General features: G+C 36.1%; 1 protein-coding gene across 2 annotated transcripts in view; it reads left to right on the plus strand.

Moving 5' to 3' along the window:
* Positions 1-22923, plus strand: part of LOC145987838 (alpha-galactosidase MYORG) — a 109102-nt gene extending 86179 nt beyond the window's left edge. For both annotated transcript variants that reach the window (XM_083122580.1, XM_083122581.1), the window contains 4 exons: positions 6147-6232; positions 9055-9205; positions 11875-12009; positions 19822-22923. In XM_083122580.1, coding sequence (XP_082978706.1) covers positions 6147-6232; positions 9055-9205; positions 11875-12009; positions 19822-21732 — 2283 coding nt within the window. In that variant the 3' untranslated portion in view covers positions 21733-22923. The remainder of the gene's footprint in view (positions 1-6146; positions 6233-9054; positions 9206-11874; positions 12010-19821) is intronic.
* The last annotated feature ends 1932 nt before the right edge of the window (positions 22924-24855 follow it).

Consider the following 24855-nt stretch of genomic DNA (forward strand, 5'->3'; position numbering starts at 1 on the left):
ACAGCTGTTTTCCTTTTACTTCGTTCAAAAACTTTTTTTCACTGTAGTAACTTCTTTCGCATAGTGAATGTTCGTGTAGAGCATGATTTTCTTGTTGAATGTTTCAAAATTATCCACATGGACAAAGTTAATACCAACTGAAGTTTTATGTCTCCCATCGCTTTTTGTACAAAATGTATGTACGTACAAAATCTGTGTTGCATGACTTTTCGGACACATGTCACAGAGTCGGAAGTTAGTGAAATTTATGATAGATGGCATGAACTGTCAGATACATGGAAAAACAACAAATCCACCACACAAGAGTGGCATAGGTGCCTTTTACACTGAGTTCTCTCAATTGCATACACTCTTAGTAGGTGTTGGCATATGTCTAATTGGCCAGGTACTCGAAAATAATTGGACAACAAAAGGGGGGGGGATACAACAAGTGGAGAATATTCCAGACAGGGGTTCAGAGGTTTGTTCAGAATTTTCTGGGTGGGGGGGGGGGTGTGTAAGAATAAATTCAGAGCCAAAATGGCTATTAATTGGGCCTCTGTGAAAAAATTAGGGGTATAGAGGATATTGTTGGTGGATATTGTGGTGTTCGAATAAATAACCGGTTCCAGTTGTTTTTGGTTATTGACAGTTAGTGGCTACTTTCCTTGCTTCTGGTCGAATCTGAACCCCGACAGCACCGATTTGTATTCAAACTGTATGCTCACAAATCGTTGCTCTTGGCATGAATACCAAAGTGGACTAAATTGCTCTTATCACTTGTAAGCTGCTTATAAAACATCCACTAGTCAAGTGTTAACCTATTAGATGCATTGAAAACCTGGTGTATAGGAAGTTATCAACATTCGGTGTTCTGTATTTGTGATCTTTTGTCTCCATTTTGCCTCGTCATGAGTAACATTCTCTTCTTTCAATTCATCCTTCACTTGGGTTTACTTCTATTCTTTTTCTTTGTTCCGTCCCCATTATCTTGCAAACACGCTTCATCTCTTGATATCATATGCTCTTCTTTTCATTAAGTAACATTTCTACATCCTTTATCATCACGTTTAATGACAGAAAAGTGATGCTGATAACTAAAATTCAAATGCAGTACATCCTTAAAAACCATGGAAGCGTGGTTTTCCCAGGCTGTAGCAGAATTCTATGACGTTAGCTGGGTTTTCATGGAAGCACATAGAAAAAGACTCATCAATGAATACAGAGACTTATATGTTAACTGTTCTTCCAAGTTTGTACACATAAGGTACGTTGCATGCCTCACAGATAAAATAAATGAGTCAAATACTGAGACCCATTTTAACTATTCGAAAGTAGACTGCTGACACTGCTACAGCTCTGAAACCCCTGTTTATTGTGATTTTCTATTGAGGCACCAAATATGATGACAAATGTTCTTGATCTTGAGAACTTCCTTAAGGTCTGTGGGTTTCATCAGGACAGCTAACTTTCGGAGTAGCAAACAACCTGTTTACCCATTTTTCAAGCATTTCACGAAATATAATATATTTTCAATCACTTGACTTGAGGAAGAATGGAGATTTCCCCTTTCATAATCTCTATTCATGCAGATGATATAGTGTTTCTCTCATTTACACTGCATTGTAATTACTCTGTCTTGCAATGAAATTTGTCATGTACCTAAGGTCCTTCCTCTTCTGCCGTAACTCAGATGGTCCGACACTGGAATTTACATAATTGATGCCACTTCTTTTTGTGTGTCATTAGTTTTTGCTGTAGTAGACATTATCTGTATTTTTAACCTGGTGGATTCTCTTTGTAACAAAGGAGACATGGGTTCATTCTCTGCTGGAGGAACATAGTGGTTTGAATCCCACTTCAAGTTATAGGTCCAGTTCCGATTATCCAAACTGTATAAAGTGGACTTCAAACAGGTGGTCCATGCCCATTCCATGAAACAGAAAACATCCTCCATGCTATCACCATTCAATTTCAGGGAGTGAGAATGTTCCTGACTCCATGATAAATTCTTGTCGAAACTTAAACAGTTCCCTATAAAGTTGTGAATAAATGATTAGTGATTACTTAGCTACAAGAGGCCTAAGAGTAATCATGAGTAAATGTTGCATGCTTCCTTCTATTTGTTCCCACAGCAATGCATTTCATTTTTTCTTTACTGCAAAATTTTCCAGAGTTGCACTAGCTTCTAAATTACAAATTCATATTTATGTAAAATCACTACAAATATGTAGAATCGATAGAAAATGGGTGCCCTAGTGGTGTAATTTGTAAATTGAATAATTTGCTGCTACTTCACTGTTTGTGCCACTTTTTTGCTAATTTGCGAAGATGAAATTGATGAATGGACACTCGCAAACATCCATGCCCAGACCAGGATTCGAACCCGGGACTCCAGGCATCGTAGCACAATGTGTTAACCACTCTCCCACGGGGGCCGATGTAATTTTTAAATGTTGTAGTTTTTATGCAATTAAATATGCCAGAATAAAATATGTAAGTACATAAAAATTCAGTTTAATGTGCTAAGCAATATCAGCAATGCCTTCTTTTTCATTTATAGCTTCCGCATGTACTCATGGCACAATTAGGCATATTCAATACTAAAGAGTGGAATTTGAACAGAAATTCAATATATTCAATTTTGAAATTTAACAATTGCAACTTATTTGCCACAAAAACAAACTTTCAATCTGTTCAATACTGTTTACATATGAACTCATTGACATCTGGCTTCTACAGTGATGTCACAGGTCTACAACCCCTGCTGCTCCTGGGAAAAGGGGAGTTATGAGATAACCTTCTCAATGCAGATGCCTTCATAAACTTTGATATTATGTCATTTGATGATAAAGTAAAGAATCTGGGAGATAACACATACAAACACACATTATCTGAATCTGCTAGATATACATTTGCGACATTCAGTGTAACAAGAGATTAGTGAAAATATAAAAATGAAATATTATATCACAATTCTTCTGACTCCATTAAATCATGTGGGATTTCAGGAAATAAAATATTGAATTGTACGATAGGTATAAATCTGTACGGTGAGGCAGACTAAATTAATTGTCATACCTATGGAATTTATTTTTCCTTCCACAACAGGAGGAAGAGTAAGTGACTTATTGTGAAATTTCCTTTAAATGTTTTTGTAGTTTGACAAAAAATAAAATTGCTTTTTCCAGAAATAATGTCACACCTCTGTGCACACAAAGGCTTTAAAATGCATGCAGATATATTTTAATTTTTTCAAATTCAATGGCAATATTCTGACAAAATATTTTCATTAGAAGCTTCATGTAGATGCATAATAATATTGGCTTAAAAATTTACATGCAATGTTAATTAAATCTCAAAAGTGACAGTGCATACAGTCCACACACAATTGTGGACTTCTATACTTGTTGAAAGCATAGTTCAAAACCAGTCAGTGACATCAACGCAACGTTTGCCACTTAAATTATCAACCTCGGCAATAAAACTGAAAGCAAAATTGCTATGCAAGAATACTAAAACAAGTTTTTAAGTAATGTTTAATTACATTTTTTGCTTGTAATTTGTTTGTTGCTGTTCGTATCTAGGTTACAACATTGAGTATGAGTATATTAATAGTACCCCTCAGAGCATTCTGACTGATCAAGTCATGGTATCACCAACAAAAATTCACTGTTCGAGTCCTGGAATGGACACAGGTGTTCCTTTGTATGCATTCTTTCATCAATTTCATCAAATCATTATTCACCCTCATCATTGTAATTAACCTAAAGAATCTAAAATGCTATGTAAAATAAGAAAACGCAAAATATGTATTTATAGAGAGGGTCCAGTAACATTTGAGACAAGACCAAGATTTAGTTTCAGAGATTCTCAGTTTCATTCGAGATTTTTGTGTGATTAAAAAAAATACTAAAGCAAAATTTCTTTACTATGTGATTTATTCAGACATACCAAATGAATATCACCATTTGATTTACAGATGAACCATATATTTTTATGTTGTACTAATTATGCTAGTTGGGTGGATGCTTCATGCATTTCCAGCACTGCTTACATTCTCTTCCTAAAATTCACATTACATTTGTAAAGTTTATTTACAGCATTTTTGCCCCAGATAATACTCTAACATTACTATCCGTTTATTTTCCTACACTCCATAAATATAGTAGTATAAATATTCGCTCACTTACTCCTCGGCACTATAGCCAGGCATGGGCCTTGGCCTCCACAAGAAATATTTGCCAATGGTTCCGATCCATAGATGCTCCTCTCCAATTTTTTACTCCAGCTGTATGGGCATCCATTCCTACATTGTCCTCCCATCTAGTCTTCGATCTTCCTATTCCTCTCTTTCCTCCTGGGTTACCACCAAGTACTTTCCTTGGAATCTTATCTTCTGCCATTCTCCTGCCATTTTAGTCTTAATATTTTTTTAAATCTATGTCTTTGTCAAGGCTATGCAATTCTATATTATATCTTGCTCTCCATTGCTCCCAATCCTGTACAGGACCAAATATTCTATGCACGACTTTCCTCTCAAAAATATTCAGCATGTTGTCATCTGCTTTGACATAGTCCATGTCTCTGCAGCATATGACAAGATGGGATGAACTAGTGTCTTATACGTGTAATGTTTTTTTCATACTATAAGTAAGATGATGAGATCTGAAATGCTCCTTTGTATATTTGTACAAGTATGCATTATCTAATTTCAGAGGTAGTATAATTTGTATTTGTTACTAAATATCCCAAGTAGATGAAGCTATTCACTCTTTCAAACTTATAATTTCCTACCTCTAATGATTCCATTAATGATTAAATTCCATTTATCTAGTTTATATATTTAGTTTTGGATTCATTTATTCTTAAACCCATACTTCTTGCTGCTGCCTCGAAGTTTGTAATGGCTTCCAATAAAGATCTTTTACTTCTTCTTAACATCAAGGTCATCTGCATACCTCAAAAGTTACACTGATTTTATAAAAACTGTACCTGTTGTCTGTATTCCAGATTTTCTAATCACTTTCTCCAGTGCTATATTAAACAAGAGACAAGTTAATGCAAAACATTGTCTTGCACCATGACTAGTGCAGAAAATATCTGAAATATCTGATTGTACTCTAACACAGCACAAAACCTTAGCCAAAGGCATTGGGTGAGCCTTATTAACTTTGTAGAGATATTTAATTCAGAGTTCCTTTCTGTTAATATTATCGTTTGCTGCTCTAAAATCAATAAACAAATGATGTGTGGGAACACTGAATTCCAGGCATTTCTACAATATTTGTCTCAGAAGTTTACCTCGAAGGTGAACTTAGAGGATTCCAAAATATGATCAAAATTTGGAAATGATGCAAGATAGGAAAAAATATATTATTCATAAGCAAGATTAAAACAGTTTGACTGTTGTTACTCAAATTATATACCATATCAGTCATCCAAGGGATTTAACTGATATAAGTTTCTCTAAAATCTCTAAATTTTTTGCATTTGATATGGGAGAATCCCGTTATATGTTACACCTTTCTGATGAAAACAATGTTATGTACTTGTGTGATCATTTTTCCTTGCTTTATAGTTATGGCATTTCACATAGAGATAAACATGGTAAGGACATTATTCTTAATAATTCATAATACCTGCTTTTCAGATGATACAATATTAACTGAGTATGTTATTTATACATCAAAAAATGCTTTCAGTGGTACAATATTTATTTTGTAGCCTAGGTACACTGTTCTTATTATTCCATCAAGTTATTTAAAAATGTTTACTCATTTGATTATTGATTTATATGCACTAAAAATGCCTCTGTACCTTCAAAATTTCTAGCACATCCTTCTTTTAAAATGTTATGCAAAAAGTTACATTGAGGATTACTTTTATACTAAATTTAGTTTTACACTCTGCTACACTAAAATTTCTGGATAAATCTCTTGTCTGAGAAATGAAAATCGTACATTACAAGAAAATGTTTAGTTAAACAACTTTTGTGAAATTAACATTCTTTATACACATAAAGAGCAAGGACTTTTTGTAACATGTTTTGATTGTTGACAATATTTTTTTTTGTGAGTGAGATTTAATCAATTTAAGATTTAAGCATTTTTGAGATTATATGTGATTTAGCTGGCTTATAACACAAGATTTGTTGTTATCTTTAGATTGGGCGTGGCTTGGATGATGATTCCAGTGACAGCTATGACGATGGTGTATCAGATGATGATAGAGAGGAAAGCGTAACCATCAGGTTAGTTATGAACTTAGGTTGTCAGAAGAGATTTAATGCATAAAGTAAAAGATATTCCTGATCTGCAGTATTGTAGCCATATTTATAAAATATAAAAGAATGAGAATTATGTGACTTGTGTACTTCTCATATTAACACGTGTAGATTTTCAGCTACATTGTATTATCAGTATGAAATAACTTAGAATTTTTAGTACAATCCTCTTTTATTTTACGTTAAAAAATGTCAATGCAACTCTCTTCATAAGACTCAAGTGCATGAAGACTACTCTTACGTTTCTTGTAGAGCACTTTCAACTCCCTTCCCCATTATGTATATGAATTTTAGGTTCTTTTAAAATTATTCTGGTGCTGTGAATTATTAAATTTATTAAATTATAAAATTATTAAATTTAGATATCATATATAATATAAATGCATGTACACTGCAGTGACAGTTTCCCCATAGCACACTCCCCAGTACTGGACACGAATGTGGGGTGGATCCACCTTTTCCTTGTTCAGTCCCTATTCTTCCTGGATGATTTGCTATATAGCATCTGAACGTTTCTGGAGGAATGGCAACCCGTTCTTCCTTAAGACTGTAACCAGAGTAGGTACTGATGCGAGATGTTGGGGTTTAGAGAGAAGTTGATGTTCTAATTTGTCCCATAATTGTTCTATAGAGTTCAGACCTGAACTCTGGAAAGGCCAATACATTCCAGGAGCCAGATTGTCCACAAACCATTCACCCATAGCCCCCCCTTTATGAAAAGTAATTGTTGTCATGCTGTTATAGACATTGATCATCACAGAACTGGTCCTACACCATAAGAAGTGCACGGCTGGTCAAAATGTCCTTGTACCCTACCGCATTGAGAGTGCCATGCAGTGTTACAAGAGAACAAAGTCTATCCGAGGAGAAAAAAAATCCCATCTCTTCCAAACTCCATTGTAGGTACTACAGATGAAGGTAGATATCATTCTCAAGGCATATGTCACATCAAGACCCTACCATCCAATCATTATATGGTATAACATTATTCATCTTTCCAAATCACTTGTTTCCGGTGCTCCACTGTCCAGTGGCTTCACTCTTTACACTACTTCAGGCAGTACTTAGCATGCACACCAGAAATGATTAGTTCGTAGGCAGCTACTTGGCCATGAAATCACATTCTCTGTTCTCAATGCACAATCATATTTTCAGAAAATATGTAGTTTTTATAATCATAGAACCTAAGTCTAGTTGTGTGTAATGTATGATTCAATGTATAATAATTATTAAAATTTGTAATTTCACAAAAAAATGAAACGTTTTGAGGATATGCATGTCTCTTGTATTTATTTCATGCTGTCTCTTAATGTTATCAATTAATGTACAAATACAAGACATTTGTTATAAAATGAACTGATATTTTGTATTTTGTATGTTTTTCATTGACAATTTCCTCACTGTCCGTTTCGTGTTACCCTGTCTCTAAACCTGCTGAGTGACTAGATGTGTAATGCAGGAACTAACAATGGTTGAAAACATCTAACAGTGAACACTGCTTTCAATAGTAATGCTACCAGCAGACTTGTTTTAACCCTTAACCCGAACCATCGATCTGACAGACCCCCTGAAAATTTCATCGGGCTCGTGTGGCAACACTGTTGTGCTCTGCACCCTGAAACTTCCAGTACCTTTCCCCCACAATGTTTACCTCTGAACGAGCCAAACCATATCAATGGCTTATTGAATACCGATTGGCACGGTAGCTTTTTTGTGAGGATACGGGGTCTGTGAGATCGGGTGGTTCAGGTTATGTCTGAATCACCCCGGTCCATAATACCACGTGGTTCGAGTTGTGCACATTTGTGGAGAGTGTTTGACTTTGTTTCTTTCATAGTATTTTTGTGAACAGTGTTTCCATGCCCCAAGAAAGAAAACGAGCTATTTTACGAGTCACAGACGATTATTTTGACAAATCTGTTAGGGAGGGAACTATTAGAAAACAAAAAGTCTGAACTTGAGAATGACAGTGTTGAAAGTGCTGATTCTGAGACAATCGTTAGTTCTGATGCTCATCCCATTTATTCTCCTGAGTCGCAGGATGATGGGAGATTCCGGAACAAGTTATGATGATGATGAAAATGGATTCTGAGTGACTGTTAAGTTCCTGTTCGTGCCGTAACCTGTTTTTCACCAGAGCCAACTACACCTGACATGTCAGACGCCCCTCAGCCAGCTTCGCAGTTTTAGTTTGGCATTGGGAGAGGCAACCCATACACATGGAGAAGTGTTGAATAGCAAAAACATCGCCACACTCCTCAAAATAACATTTGATCTTACTGAGCCAAGGGCTCCTCTTATGATTTTTTACTCCTCAATTTTTAAATCCACTCATGAAAATATGCTTTCCATGTTCTCAAAGAAGGCTGCAGGTAGACCAACTTTTACTGTGTTCTAAATAAACAATAAACATGCCTTCTTATTTATTGAACCTTACATATGAACCTTACATAGATCAAATAATTGGAAGTTGATAATTAAGGTTCACAGAACAAATACTTTGCATTATCATTAACAATAAATAAATAAATTGGACGTAAAAAGAAAATATGCATGTCGGTCTGACAGACTGGGTGGTTCGGATTATGCATAAAAAGTCCATTGTTCGGTTTAAGGGTTAATTATGCATGGCAAGTAGAGACATGCATACCACCTTCATGTGAACATCAAGATATACTGTAACAATAAATTAGAACTTATTTTACATTTTATATAGCAGCCTGAGGGATTATGCATTTATATAAATTGTTCCTAAAAATAGTTTATATCCTTTTTTTTTTTCATTTCAGAGTACCTTTACGTAATTCTCGGAAGAAGTCTCTTGCACCACCAATGATTAAAATCAACGATGGAGATTACTTGAATAGTCGTGACTATTCCCCTGCCAATTCAACAGCGAGTATCAACAGTCTTTCTAGCTTGCTCAAGGAAAAGTTAGTTGTAAGTAAACTTTTGTATTGTTTTCCAACATACTTGCATGCAGTGATTAGAACTGTGTGACCACAGAAGTAGCTAAAGGAGAATTGCAGTCTTCTGCTATTTCCTGAAATTATAAAAAAACATATTGAAAAGTGATGAAAATTGAGTAAAAACCATGAACTGAACCTGAATTGTTGGTATATCATGTCAATGCTCCACTAACAAAACTATCATGACAACCTCTGGCTTCAAAACATTTCCACAACTTAGATCTCTTGTATGTTTCTGTCCATTTTAAGTGGATCTTCTAATTCCATTGTCTATCACCATCACCTATGTCACAAACTGCTTAATTGTGGCTTCATGATTGAGGCCAGTTCTTGTAAGCATATGGAATTCAAGTGGGTAGGCAGGCAGGAGATACTAACACAGATTCGTGATTTAAAACAAACTTGCACTTGCAGATGTAAGAAACGCTACATGGTGGATATTTCATTGTAAATAACAAATAAATTTGGCCGCAAACGTAGTGGCTGTGCACATCCTGCCGTTACATGAAACCCACCTATATGTAGACACATGTATGCTAATATCATCTGTTCACAAAGGGAGGAACTAATAGCTACTGAAATACAGACATGTACTGGATATAATAAGAGGATCTTGAATTTCTAGTCTCTAAAAACTGACCAGAAAGGCACTAAAAATTAAAAAACAAAACAAATAAAAGCATGATAATCGACACTAAAACAAGAAAGGCATATAACGGACATTCATTTTTAATATTGTTATTAACCATTTAAGTATGGAATTTTCTGAACAAGTCATTACTGGAAAATGTAGTTTTTTTTAATAGAATTCCGTTGAATAAAGTTAACTGAAATGAAACATTAGTATTTGCCTGCCTTCTCTTTTATGCAGTATATTTTATAGAATTGCTTTCATATTCCATTAAAATGGAAATAATACACAAATACAATTATACAAAAATGCAACAATACATAGCATGTTGGCATGTATGAACTTCGAGTTCATGCAGAATAAATCTTTCTGGTGTGGAAGTCTTTGAAACAACTGCAACTCAATGTCCACATCACACAAATTAATTTTTGAGCCATATTTCATTTTCTATTATGCACAAACTACAGCACGTGAGGGAAGACAACTTTTCTTATGTCTAACTTCTCTTTCTTCTTCTTTTTCATCATCTTCCTCTTCTACTGTTTTTGTTTTACTACAGCTAGCATAATCTCACATAATGTGATTGTCATGTCCTCAACATGTGGGCAAATACATTACAACATTGATTTTACGTTCCCAGATTTTACATTTTCCTACATTTCAAGTTTTTTCAGATTTGTCCTCTGAAAAATGTAAAATGAGATTCCACTGTATATATGCCACTGCAGTTGAATCTTCAGCAAACACAAAGTGTATATGTACGCTTCCGCATTGCAACAGCACACTGCGAATGGTGTACATACACTCCATCCACACTTAAGGGGTAAATAGACAACCTACAATTCGAATCTCTCATTCAATATATAGTATTTCTAATAGATTGCTGATTGTAATTTTGTAATATGGACAGAATATTTATAATTTTTGCATTGAAGGGAACAGTATTAGATATTTTAACATTATTTACTGATTTCCAAAACAGATATTTTAATTCTACATTCTAAACCTTTTCAAATAATCAACAATTGATCCAAGCTACTTAGTTATGAATTTGTATATATTATTGTAGTGATGGTAATTGTAATCCTGTGCTTCAGCTCATCCGTAACCTTTTAGCAGTACACAATATACTAATCAAAGTCCACAGGAAAAGCCTAGGGGTAATATGCACTGAATATGGAGACCAAAGAATTGGACCACCCTGTCCATTCCATCTGTCAGGAAAGTTTTCATAAAGAAACCAATGAACACAAAGTGCTCTGTGCAGTGGTGCACTGCAGGGCCTCCAACTGGGGTAACAAACTCACTCAGTATGTCCAAATAAACATAGGATGTGATAGTATTTTTGGGAAAAAATGGACAAATAATACAGTTGTGCAAGAGATCACACCACATGTTCACCGTGGGACTGTCATGTTCAATCTCACAGACTTCATCTGGGTTTCTAGAACCCCAAATTTTATATTTATGCTTTGATAACATCACAGACATGAAATTTTGCCTCCTCATCAATGAATAAAACAAATTTGAGGCAGTCTTCCTCATCATCATTCAGCATCAGCATATCAACAGCAAAATCAAATCATTTTGGTTTATCCTCGTAGTGCAGTGCCTGTTGCAAATGCGCTTGGTAGGCAGTCTGGTCTCTGTGAACCATGCCACATGCTGGCCCCTTTCCTGTGTAGTAGTTATTATGGATCATGTGTTCGCCATACATTAAATGTAAACAAAAAGTTTTTAAGTAGAAATTGCTGTTACATATACAGTCATGGCCACTTCTGGGTTGTAATAACACAATTGTAGGAAATTTGGAGACTCTAAAATTGGGTACCAGAATACTCAAGGAGAATGTACACTGGCTTTGCTTTGTAAGTGTCCTGTCAGTGATTCTCTCTTTCTCTCAGATTTGAACCATTGACATGTTGTGTAATGAAACCTCCAAATTCATGATAAAGTTGATAACTGTAGCCACTATGCAATTAGTTAGGAAAGTTAATTTTGTATTGCAGATGACATTCCCTGGAGTCTTGTTAAGGAAGAAGCCAAGAGAATATAAGCTGAAAGGTTTTGTTGCCCTGTTATTCCTGACTATTGTGTTCCTTGTTGGTTTTGCTTACGTCTTCTATCACCAGCAAGTACTGCAGGTAAGCTTCTGTTGTGTGTTCATAATCCTTCTTTATTCTATTCTGACATCATGCTTTGCCATTGATAGTGATCATTTTAGATCATTTCATTCTGCAGGTATTTGCTTAAAAATGAACAATCAATAAAGAAACTATATTGAAATGGGTGTCTAACAGATTTTCACACATTGATGAGTAACCACCATAGGCAGCATCAGGGGGGTGTGATCTATTGTATTCAGGTCAACACCCTCCTCCTGCACCCAAAATTTCCATCCTAATAATAGTAATAATGTTAGTATAGTGTAGTTCATATTGCAATAAAGTGATTTGCTTCTCAATTTTATGCGATGAATGACATACATGTCAAAAGTACAATATAACTAACCCATTTATACCATCAGTGGAAAATAATTTTGCACCTCTGTACTCCTGTCATAGTCACTTAAATAAGTTAGTGGGGTGTAAGGGGTGACCGTCCACGTAGTACACCCAAATGTCAACCTTACTTCCACGTTAGTACACCCTGGACTGAAGACTAACGAGGCTCTGGCGACTGGCCCCGTGGCCAGTATAATTTTGTTTGTGTTGTCCTTATGTGTGCTGAGTGCCCCTTTACAGCCTCAGCTTTTAACAGAAGTCGGAAGATTTTTAATTTTTAATTATGCAACGTTAGAGTTGTTATTTGTAATGATAAGGGGCTGGCCCCCGTATAATGAGACTGGAGCAAAATAGTCTTAAGTGCTGACGCTCCCACAATTTTAAATTCAAATTCAAATTCAAATAAATTAGTTTTGATGCTTTTTGAGTTTATTATCAACTTTTCCATCATACTATTACAATACCAAAAAGTATATTGGATAAGTTCTAACATTATACTTTTAATGTATGCAGTACAAAATGCTGCTTTCTTGTAGTTATAAAAGATCTGAAATCAATAAGTAAGAATAAGTACTACCTTAAATGCATGTAACCACCACTATAACCAATCTTCCATGAACATTCTATGTGACAACTTGTAGTTGGTTATCTACATGCATAAATTATTTCTCAAAGTTTATGTATATGCCATAATAGTTACCATAAAACCATGTCATTCTGAGAGAGAAAGGGGGAGGTTGGGATGTTCAACCAGTGATTTATCCATATACCTCTAACACCCCCAACACCTCCCAAATTTTGACAAACACCTCCTCCCAAGCAGAAAAGTGGAACAACAATATCAACAATAGAATGGCAATACCTCAACATTAACAGAAAGGAACCATTTGTAGCTCTACAAGAAGCGTAGTCCAATGGACCTTTCAATCAACTAAAATCAAAGTGTCAAGGAAGGAGGGTGAATGTGCAGCATGGTCATTTCCTTCCTTGACATGGCTTCGGTTAGCTCTAGGGAAGGGACACTGCCATCTGGAAAATGTCAAACTGGCCTCTCACCCTCCTTCCAGGGAGCACATACCGCACACAGTGTTGACAGTTCAGTGTTTGAATACCTAAATGAATATTTCTTGCATACGTTACAGATTTGTAAATTCAACCCCTGAGTCAATGAAATTTACATTTTGTTGCATTTTCCTTTTGATTCTTTCATGTGAAAAATGTACGATGAAAGTAAGGGAAGAAATTCAAAGATACGGGTTTGACTCCCAAGTAATTAATTGTGTTACTATGGTTAGCAACACTATTTTCTGTAACTTGGGCGAGATGGATGATTTTTGAGTGGTAGAGAAGAGAACAGTCAAATGCCTTAGAACTTAGGCTAGTCTCAGTGTAACTTCTCAGTTCGTGAGTTGTCATTCTACTTAGTGTAACAATGTCTGAAACTGTACTGCAAAACTGGCTGAAGAAGTTAGAGAAAATGAAACCAGACAGAAAGAAAACGAAAGTGGTGAGTAGAAAAGCAGTGAAAATATGTAGGCATAATTTCTTCCAACGGATATTCATAAAGTACCAATATAAAATTTACTGAGTAAGTATTCAATATAAATCGACAAGTATTTCATGAAGAACCTAAGTGATTTATTCATTCATGTCTACAGTTGATGTATGTGACCATTTTTGTTGCTCTAAGAATTCTTACCTTTGTAAAATAAATGATATATTAAAAAGAGAGTTGTAAAAGGGGGGGGGGAGTCCACGAGGTGTGGTTGCCTGGGCTCTAAGGACAAATGGGGTGCCGAAGAAGCAGAGAAACCTTAACATCGCGGTGCCTTGTGAAATTACTGGCACCCTATTAAATTGAAGTTATTGTCAGTTTGCAAAGATATAGATTTAGTAAAAATTGTCTTCCTCTTCCTATCTACTCTGTTCCCTGACATAATGACATATTTAATTTTTTCCAACTATTCAGAGGAAGCAAAGGAAGTATAAGGAATTAAACATAAAAATAAATCTTACCATAGGCACACCAGTGGGGGCACGATGGCACTTGCCACTGCCTGCTGAAAAACGTGGAGAGAGCAAAAAATTGTTTGGTTCATTGTGTTCTTTGTGTTTGGAAAGTGAAATAAATGCTATTAAATTTTTAAATAATTGAAAATAAAGCATTACCTCAATTTAGAAGTGAAAATTCCTTGCCTTCCCTTTGCAGCTAACATGCCATGTGTTTATTACATGTGCACATGTTATTTCGTTTTCTCTTAAGGCAAAGAGGCACATGACTCCTAATTCCCTAGAGTCTCTTGTTCAGTATTTGAAAGATAAACTCTCAACAGCGCCAAGCATATTTTCCAAAGTTTTGTAAGGGTATAAGACTTCAACATGAAATTCCTTGACTGATTTCGTTCAAAAGCAATACCAGGTATCTATCTAACGTCCTTCCCAACTTCCCACTATATTTTAAAGTTTTCATGGCTATGCTCTAAATATGTGAATGAATACAAATATGAAACTGCAGAATGTTATACACATGGTATCACACTACAATTCCACATAGTCACCACTGCGACATACATCACATACAATTCCACCGGTTGCAAATAAATCTTGCTCCAAACTGTTGAACCAGGTAATGGTAGCCTCTTGCACTACTGCAATTGTGTCAAAACATTTTCCACAGAGTTGTTTCTTCAGGGGTCCAAACAGATGGTAGTTCGAGGGGGCAAAATTAGGACTGTACGGAGGATGTTCGAGAACCTCCCACTTGAAACCACCGATGTGTGCACGGGTGCGTTTGGCTGTATGCGGTCTTGCATAGTCGTGCAAGAACACTACACACTGTCGTAGTGCTCCTCTGCATTTTTGGCATATGGCGGTTTTAAGTCTCGGCTTTAATTGTTGTGCCCTGTGGCAGGAACTCCACATGAGATGGTCCCAAAACACAGTGGCAAGGTTTTTTTTTCTTTTTTCTTTTTTTCCCCCAGAAGGTGTTGTTTTCAATTTCTTGGTCTGGTGAGATGAAGGGTGTTTTCATGTCATGGTCTGCCTATTTGACTGCAGTGTCCACAGAAGCACAGGTGTTTCATCACCCGTTATGATGCGATGAAGAAATGATGAACCCTCTGCTGCATATTGTGTGAGGTGTGTAAGGGCAATGCCCATCCATGTGGTTTTGTTTTCCTCCATCACAATCTTCAGCACCCAGCACACACACATTTTGCTATAGCTGAGTTGGTCATGGACAATTCTGCTCACTGAACCATAGGAAATGTTTAATGCATCTGCAATGACTTGTAACGGGACTCTCCTGTCTTCACGAATCATCACCTCCATGTCACACACATGTCTGTCATTGATTGATGTCGATGGTCTTCAACTTCTTTACTCATCCGTCACATCATTTCTCCTGCTGGTGAACGCATTACACCACATGTACACTTGTTTACGTGTCATCACATTTTCTCCATAAACCTCTTTCAGTTCTTGATGAATTTCTGTCGGTTTCTTGCCCTTGGCACATAAAAATCGAATGACACTACACACCTCCACTTTTGTGTAATGTTTCAGGTGCTGCACTCTGGTGGCTGTCAGGTGTACTACACCTTGACACCTACAACATACAAAAAAAAAATATAATTACACACATGCAAAACAATCGATAGTACAGCTAAATTCACCTTATTTTTTAAATTTACCTTTGTATTTTTTCTTCCGAAATGTTATGTGAAGGGAAAGGGGGGGGGACTAATCTCTGGAAACATCTATGAACAAATTGAATTAGGGCGAACATTTTAAAAACTGTCGAAAATATGAACTTAACATCCCCAAACTTACACCTCTAAAAGTTTCCAACACCCCCCCCCCCCCCAAGGGAAAAATCGTGGATAAGCCCCTGTGTTCAACCCTCCTGAAATATCTGTAAAATTTTTGTATTAAAAATAAATTAGCCTCATTTTCCAATTATTTTACATTCCTAGTATTTAAATCCCAAAACTCTCATTCCATTACCAACAGATGGAGTAGATTTGTTATCTAAACAGCTGGCCAAAACATGTAATGAACAATTTTCTTGTATTATAAATCCACTCAAAATAAACAGAATAAAGTTTAAAAAGTACACTTCTCTCATACAGTTGGAAAATGTCATTGCACATATTTAGTTTTTACAGTAGAATAGGTAAGACAAGAAACTCCTCGTGGCCTCACGCCCAATCCATACGTAGGGGAAGGACGCACAGAAGCAGGGTTGGCAGTGCATACGGGTCAAATGTCTACGCAGAACGAGAACACACGAAAACTAAGCAAGAAGATCTGGGTGGTATGGCGGTAAACATACAACAGAATGACTGTGTTCTGCTAAGATGGAATCAATTTTGAACATCTTCAAACAGGGTTTGTTAATTTTCACCAATGAATACAATTCTGGTTTGAACATGTGTGCGTCAAAGGGGGTGTTGTTTTGATTGAGCCACTGAATCATACTGTCTTTTCGGGAGGAGGAAGAAGGTACAGGATTTATTTGTACGTTATGGTATGTGGCGTTGTCAACAACCACACTGTTTCGTGTCAAATTTGGGATCAACTTCTCTCCGGACCCTGTGGCTGAGTGGTTAGCACATCGTGCTGCAACACCAAGGGTCCCGGTACAGCGCCTTGAATAACGTAGTGTGGAAAACGACCCAAGAAACTGGTTCCCCGAGACGATGACAAGTAGATGGCAGTGCGATCGACACAGCGGCTAATTTTGTTATGAAAGTAATGCGGCTTAGTTAGTTTTTGGAATATATTGTGTAGATTTGTTTCTCTAGAAAGGCGGTAAGTGAATTGATGGAAACAGTTACATTTGTGGAGTGATTTGCAGTCACGAAATGGTATTAATTTACACAGAAAAGTAACATAAATACGTTTTATGTGCAACGCAACACGAGCATCAACATATCGCATGTGAGGCTGGACGTCAAACGTTGGATTGTGTACACAAGTTTATTTTTGTATACTAATAAAATTGAAATTGTGTCATGAAGGGGAAAAAATGTTTCGTGGCGTACATATTATGAAGTCATTTTCCCGAAATGCAGATATTCGAAAGAATTTAATTTCATATTCCATGGAGTTGAAATAGCCGATTACGATGTACCTTGTCATCTCTATCAACAAATTGCTTTACATTCGTGTCGATTGGTAAGTAGAACTTTGGTGTTAAGGACTGTGCATTTTTACTCGTGACTTGGCTGTAAAATTTCTACCTTGTACTTGATGAAAATAAACCGCAAATTAATTAAATTAATTAATAATAAAATAAATAAATTAATTAATTAAAATAAACGAGTATTGTCTGTGTGAATTTCCATAAAAATAATATTTGTGACAATGACAATATTAATGAACCTTTCAGGATAATGCATACACAATACTAATTCTCGCAGCAATTGTCATGTTACGTGTTACAATCCATACCTATGTTTTCTTCCGTATTGTTAATAAAAAACTCAAGGACAGGTCATGATAGACGGTTCATAATTTTCTTTAATATTTTCGCGACTACTGTACCAAATATCATAACAATTTTCTGATGCAAAGAAATGTTACAAAGAAAAGAATCAGACGTTGCAGCAAAAACCCCATTTACTTCCATTATAAGCAGTCGAGCGCTGTACCCCGGTGTCAACACCAGCGCCTCTAGCGGATTTCATTTTCGAGTGGAACCAGCGAGAGAGAGCAACACCATGCCGTTTTCCACACTACGTTATTCTAGGCGCTGTAGTCCCGGGTTCAAATCCCACTCGGTCATGGTTGTTTGTAAATGTCCATTCATCAATTTCATCACTCATCCCCATCTTCGCAAATTAGCCAAGAGGCACAAAACGCGAAGTAAAATAAAATATGTATATAAAAAATTTTTTGGGCATTCATATCATGGTGGTAATCGCCAAAAGATTTTCTAGATTTGAACATTAACCGCCAGCATGTACAACAATTACACGTTTCCCTTTAGACACTGGTGCTTTGACGGCAACCGCGATTCCATCCACCCAAGCTTCTTTCTTTGTTGTCGAGCTGTGAAAAGTCCGACAACGTAAACAATGGGTCGACTTTGTCGCCGAAAAATTTTTATGGCTTTGAGGTACGATGAACGTAAACTTCTTATTTCGTCCTTTTCTATAAGCAATTGTCTATTATTTTCTGCTTTTTCCCACTTAAACTCTAGGTCACGTATTATCTTGCGCACACACCAGACACTGCCTTGGAACTCTATTCTTTGTTTCAAAACCCTTCGGATACCTTCCCCATCCGTAAGGTCAAATTCGTGCACAACATGCCTAACAACACACTTATCGAACTCGTCTATATGACTTTTTATTTTTCGGCGAGGTCGTGTTTTATGGGGCATATGAAAGTGTTTCTTCAACGTAGTGGATGGTTTACTTTCTATTAGTACAATTCTTCTCACACTGCTGAATGAAACACCACATATGCGAGCCACCCTCCTTTGCAACTGGTTTTTGGACATACGAACTCCCACCTCGTCTTTCATAAATTCATTGACATTATATACAATTGGATTACTTTCCGTCCACCAAGTTTACTTGCTTTCTCTGAACTGCAAGCTTCCATGCTAGCAAGTACACTGCACACAAAACAAACACACACTTTAAATGAAGACAGGCAAGTCGATTGCATTGTTTCTCGGTGCTCACACAACATTTATGATGTTCGGCAACCCTGCCTGTGTGCACGATAAGGGAAGTTCGACCATGCACTTGCAGCGTTTCCGACCCAGCACATCGTTGGGAGAGTTTCTTGTCTCACCTTTTGTACTGTACAAATCACTAGAGATGTGTGGAATCCTGAAAATTGGGTACTGGATTTTGTAAGAAAATCTCTCCTTCACAATTCTGATTTTAGGAAATTGTTTCCTGATTTATGTCATTTTCCTTGGAAATATTATTTTTTTATTCAAGAAAGCAAAACATAGTTAATATTTTTATGTAAATTTCTTCTTTTTCCCCATATAATTGTAGTTAACTTTTAATTTATTATATTAAATATTAATGTATGAATACACATATGTGGGTTATTGTAAACCGCTCTGTGGAAAAGCAAATTTATTAAAATATGTTATTTGTAGTCCCACAATACTTCTTTATTCTATGATCTTCAGTGTTGTTTTTAAATTTATAATTTGACCATTCTTTCTAAATATGGTGGTATTGAATTTGCATTGTAGTGTAAATAGTGACAAATTTTATAATTGAGATAACATAAATATGTAATTTGTATATTACCTAACCATACCTTACCTACTACACTTATATTTTCCAAAATATCCTATTGAAAGCCATGATTTGAAATGCATTTCTTTCCGCAGAGGTATGAAACATTTACTGAACGTCCATATGCATTTTGTTCTTTGTTGTTTTATTACCAATTTATTTTTTCACTTCTTTTCTTCAGCGTGCCTATTTTGAGAAGATTCGTCTCAACAACAAGGAAAGGATAGTTCGGGTCTTCAACGAAGAAGGACTAGAAATATTATATGGCTATCTGGGAACATCCCTGAACAACGACAAAGTGTATCAGTGCCTCAACGAAGATGTGTTCAATGATGGTTCAGTATGTATGGAGTGGATGCATAAAGCCAGATTATATTTACGTTATGAGGTCCTGAATGGTCTTCGTTGCTATAATTTAGTTTGGCTTAGTTTAGCAGATAATATGTTTCCAACGGATTGCTTTGATTTGTCCCAAGGCAAAGGCCATTGGTATGGTGGCGGTCATACATATAACATGACGTGGCCTTTGGAAAATGGAGTAGTTGATCTATCTCCATTCATTACAGGTGATTCTCAGTTGCATTCCTGGGGAAATGTTTTAGAGAGGTTTTTCTTAAATTTAAAGGGAGTTTCGTTATCAATTGATGAAAATACCCCTTTGTATGTATCTATTAATAATGATAAGAAAAGGTTGTGCTTGCAGGCAAGATATGACGATTTTGCATACTTTTATCACAGGGAGAAATACCCAAAACTTAATTATTCCATTTGTGTAGCTGAAGATGTAAAATCATTGCAGTCTTATTTCACTGACAGAGTTCCATGGAACAGCAAATCAAAAAGCAAAGTGGAAATCGTGAACACATTATTGACAGAGCCAGTATGGCGAATTGCACCAATGAACAAGGAGCAGCTAACGGAATCTATGGTTGTGAACTACACCGATGACGTGCTATCTTTAGGATTTCTTCGCCAAGGACATGTTATCCTGAACGAATTCTGGCAGCCAAATGTTGGAGATTTTACTGTGGACACCGATAGATTCCCAACTATGAAAGAAACGGTCGACACTTTCCGAAGACGAGGTTTCCAATTGGTACTTTCCATACAACCTTTCATCAGTACCGAGTCTGTTAACTTTCCCATGGCCGTAAAGAACAAATTGTTAGTGACTGAAAGGGGAACTGGGAACGTACCAGCACTGACCAAATACAAGACTTTACTGAGTGCAGGAATCCTTGATATCACAAACAATTACTCGGTTCCATGGTTACAGGAAAAATTACACGACCTGAAAGACCAGTTCGGACTAAATGCATTCTATTTGGATTTCGGAACAGCGTATGACTTACCACATTACTATTTGTTTAAAAATAAATTCACAGGTCCTGATCAGTTTAAAACACTTTTTCAGGAAAGCATTTCAAATAAAGTGAATGTTATTGGTGTGTCTAGTGCCATACAACGACCTCCTGTGCCAATCTTTGTGTCGCTCCCACAGCTTCCATCTGCATGGGAATCGATCAAAGTAATCATACCAACAGTTCTAACATATAGCGTAATCGGGTATCCATTTGTTATGCCAGGGCCAATAGGAGGTGAGATGATCATCGACGAAACATCCGAAACAATACTACCGGAAAAGGAATTATACATTCGATGGCTGGAATTATCAACATTCTTACCAGTTATTCAGTACATGCACTTGCCAAGTAGCTATGATGCAAAAGTGCTAGAAATTGCAAAATTTTACACGGCCCTCCGCCAAAGGCTAATTAATCCACTCCTTAAGACGTATGCCAAGGAAGCCCTTGAGAAAGGTTTGCCAATAATTCGTCCACTGTGGATGCTAGATCCAAATGATGTCCATTGCCAAATGGTGGTTGACCAATTTGCTATTGGGGAAGAACTAATTGTTGCGCCGATCGTTTCACGTGGAGCAACTGAAAGAAAGGTCTACTTACCAAAAGGTGTGTGGAAGGATGGTATAGATGGAAGTATAAGAAAGGGTCAAAGATGGATAGATAATTACAGAATAGCAGAGGACAAGATAGCATATTTTGTCCAAATACCAGACGACACTAGATTGTAACTTAAAGTAGTGCATTTATGCAATGATGTTATGCATTAAAATTGCAGGATGCAGCGAGGCAGTGATTAACCACATAGGTGACAACTGAACAACAATGAACTGTAGCATAATAAGCATGACTGGAATTACCTTGTTTTTATGTTCATTAATGAACAATCAAGAAATAATTTCAGTAGGGTGGATCTTATATATATGTTATAAAAAAAATAAAAAAAATTAACTACAGTTGGTATAGAAATGTTAGTCCTGCCCTGCACTTACAATGTTATTTTAAGTTAGAATCAACAATAATTATATGCATATTTTAGTATATTTATGTAGTGATAACAATATATGTTATCGCAAGTTAATTGTTATTTTATGAAGATACATTCCTTTCATAGGTTCTTGTAATGAATTCCACATTTCATTCCATTGATGAATTGGACATGTTTAAAATAATATTCTGCATTCATTCATTCACAAAATTTAATAAAATTACTTGGTGGCTTTTAAAATTCATTGTAATGGTGCACTCAAAAGTGCTAAATTGATTTCCAACATCTACAAAATAATTCATTGTTCATGTATAGCTGTTTAGCATTTATCTTCCTTGTTTTAAGTAATGCTTATTCTTCTCAGTGTGAAACACTTGACACTATGTAAAATTGTGAATTTTCTCCCTTCCAGTCACAGTTTCTTTTCAAAATTTTTATCTTTTTACCTTTGCTTTGCTTTTGAAGCAACTATTTTCCTGACATTGGCCTTTCTTTGAATTGGATGACATAAAACAAATCCTTTGTACTTTGATCTTACTTAGTGCTTCCACACCTTAAATCTATATTTATACATGCACCCAATTTGACCAATGTTAACATTTTCTGAATAAAGGTTAACTGTATTCTAAATATACTCAATTTTTGCCATCCTGAAAGAAGAAAACATATTTATTCATATAATTGAGCCATTTGTGAACAAAACGAAGTGTATTTTTAGCTATGCAGAAAAAAATGTAAAGCAGCTCAGGTGCCATTTTTCTATTTATTTCTTCCTGTGATACTTAGCAAATTAGTTGAATAAGAAATTTTAAAAGTTGTACATATTGTGGGTATTTCACTCACATGAACTTTAAACTTTTATTTATGTGTATAAATTCCTTCATTGTGTACAGTATTAATTAATTGGCGCAATAAATATAATTTTGATAAGAATTGATGTGTTGCTCATTTATGAACAGATCTTCACTAAAAATCAAACTTATGTATAAATCCTAATGTCATGTTAAATATCTACAAATATAATATAATATGGCTGTTAGTGAGAAAATTGTGAATTTTTTTTAAAGGTATTTTCACACTTTATCTACACATGTGATATAAACAATTTTTAAGGAATGACCTAGAAGTTATCACCATGTTATCAGAATGACAGTACCATTTTGGATTTTTGACACTGCTCTCTTCCAAACAAACAAGCTTCCTATAATACTAATATACCACCAAATTGCAAATTTTTTTAAAAAGGCTCATAAATCCTGATTTTACAGTTTTATATTGGAATGTACTGTCAAAAATATATACAAAACAATAGAAGAAATTGAAAGCTCTGCATTTATCCTGCAGGGCGATTCCATGGTGACGTGTGTGACTTTTGTACGAAAATTCTGAAAGTAATTAGTTTCTAATTCATATACTTGTAAATAAAATGACTTGCTTTTTTTCCCTAATTTATTTTGGAATAAGGGCCACATACTGACCATGGAATATTCCAGCTGTTGTTAGTAGAACGTGATTGTTGCGTGAAAATCAGTGTGTGACGCCTTTGTGCAGTGGAAAAATGTCTTGAGTCATTGACAAGCAAACTCTGTAAAGTTTCTCTTGGTATGTTGCCTATATTTTTGTCAAAAGTACCAGGTAAGTGCAGTTTCAATTCCATGCAGGTTTGGTTTTGATACACTTTCTTCTTTTCTTGTGACAAAATTATGTTTCTCGTGATGTGTGTGACATAATTTTTGTGGCGTGTGTGACTCAAATTTTGGCAACTCCAATTAGGCAGAATAATTGAAATACAGATGTTCAGTACAAAATGTTTCATTGACAAACTGGAAAATATAAAATAGGTACTTGCCAACCACCCTGGCTGGGGACCCGGCTTCGAGTTCCAGCCTGGACATGGGTGTTCTTTGTGAGTGTTCCTTCATCAGTTTCATCATATCACCACCATAGGTGCCGACTCCATGGGGCTTAGGGGGGCTCGAGCCCCCCCAATGTTAATGATGTGGGGCAGAGTCCCCCAAATAATTTTGCTTAAGAGGATCTAATGTATTATTTTGCTTCACTTGTAAAGTTTACTATGAAGGTAATTCATTCTTTGTAATCTGTTAGACATCACCTTTGCCACCTGTTTCTTCATTATTGAGACTAACGGTTTGTGATCAGTATGTACTACCACCTTCCTTCCATATACATCATAATGGAATTTTTCAACCGAATATACCATAGCCAACATCTCTTTTTCAATCTGTGCATAAGACTTCTCTGCTTCGGTTAGACTACGCAAAACATATGCCACTGGTTTACCCTCTTGCATTAAGCAGGAACCCAAACCTTCACTGGATGCATCACTCTGAATAACAAATTTTTTTTAGCATCAAAGATAGGTAGAACTGGAGTTGATGACACTTTGTTTTTCATCTCTTGTAATGCCTTACTGTGTTTTGGTAAACACTGCCATGCCACATTGCTTTTGAGAAGTTCTCGTAAAGGTGCTGTTAAGGTAGACATGTCAGGTATAAATTGATGCAGATGATTTACCATACCAAATATTCTTTGCAACTCCTTTTTGTTTGTGGGCCTCCCGATGGTAGTGGTGTGTCGTCGCCTTGTAATCATGGGGTCCAGGGTTTGACACCCGGTGGAGGCACAAAGTGGTTCGGATCCCACTTTTAAGCTGTAGGTCCAGTCCCGATTAGCCTTACTGTGCATAAAGTGGACTTAGAACACCAACTCTTGATTACTCTTGACTCTCCTGTTTGTGGGATGTTCAAGGTTAAGAACTGCTTTTACGGGTTCCTGATGCACTTTTATACCCTACTTACTAAACACATGACCTATATACGTACTTCACTTACTTTGTACTTTACTT

The sequence above is a fragment of the Lepisma saccharinum genome, chromosome 5 (genome assembly GCF_977018435.1).
Source record: "Lepisma saccharinum chromosome 5, izLepSacc3.1, whole genome shotgun sequence".
NCBI lineage: Eukaryota > Metazoa > Arthropoda > Insecta > Zygentoma > Lepismatidae > Lepisma > Lepisma saccharinum.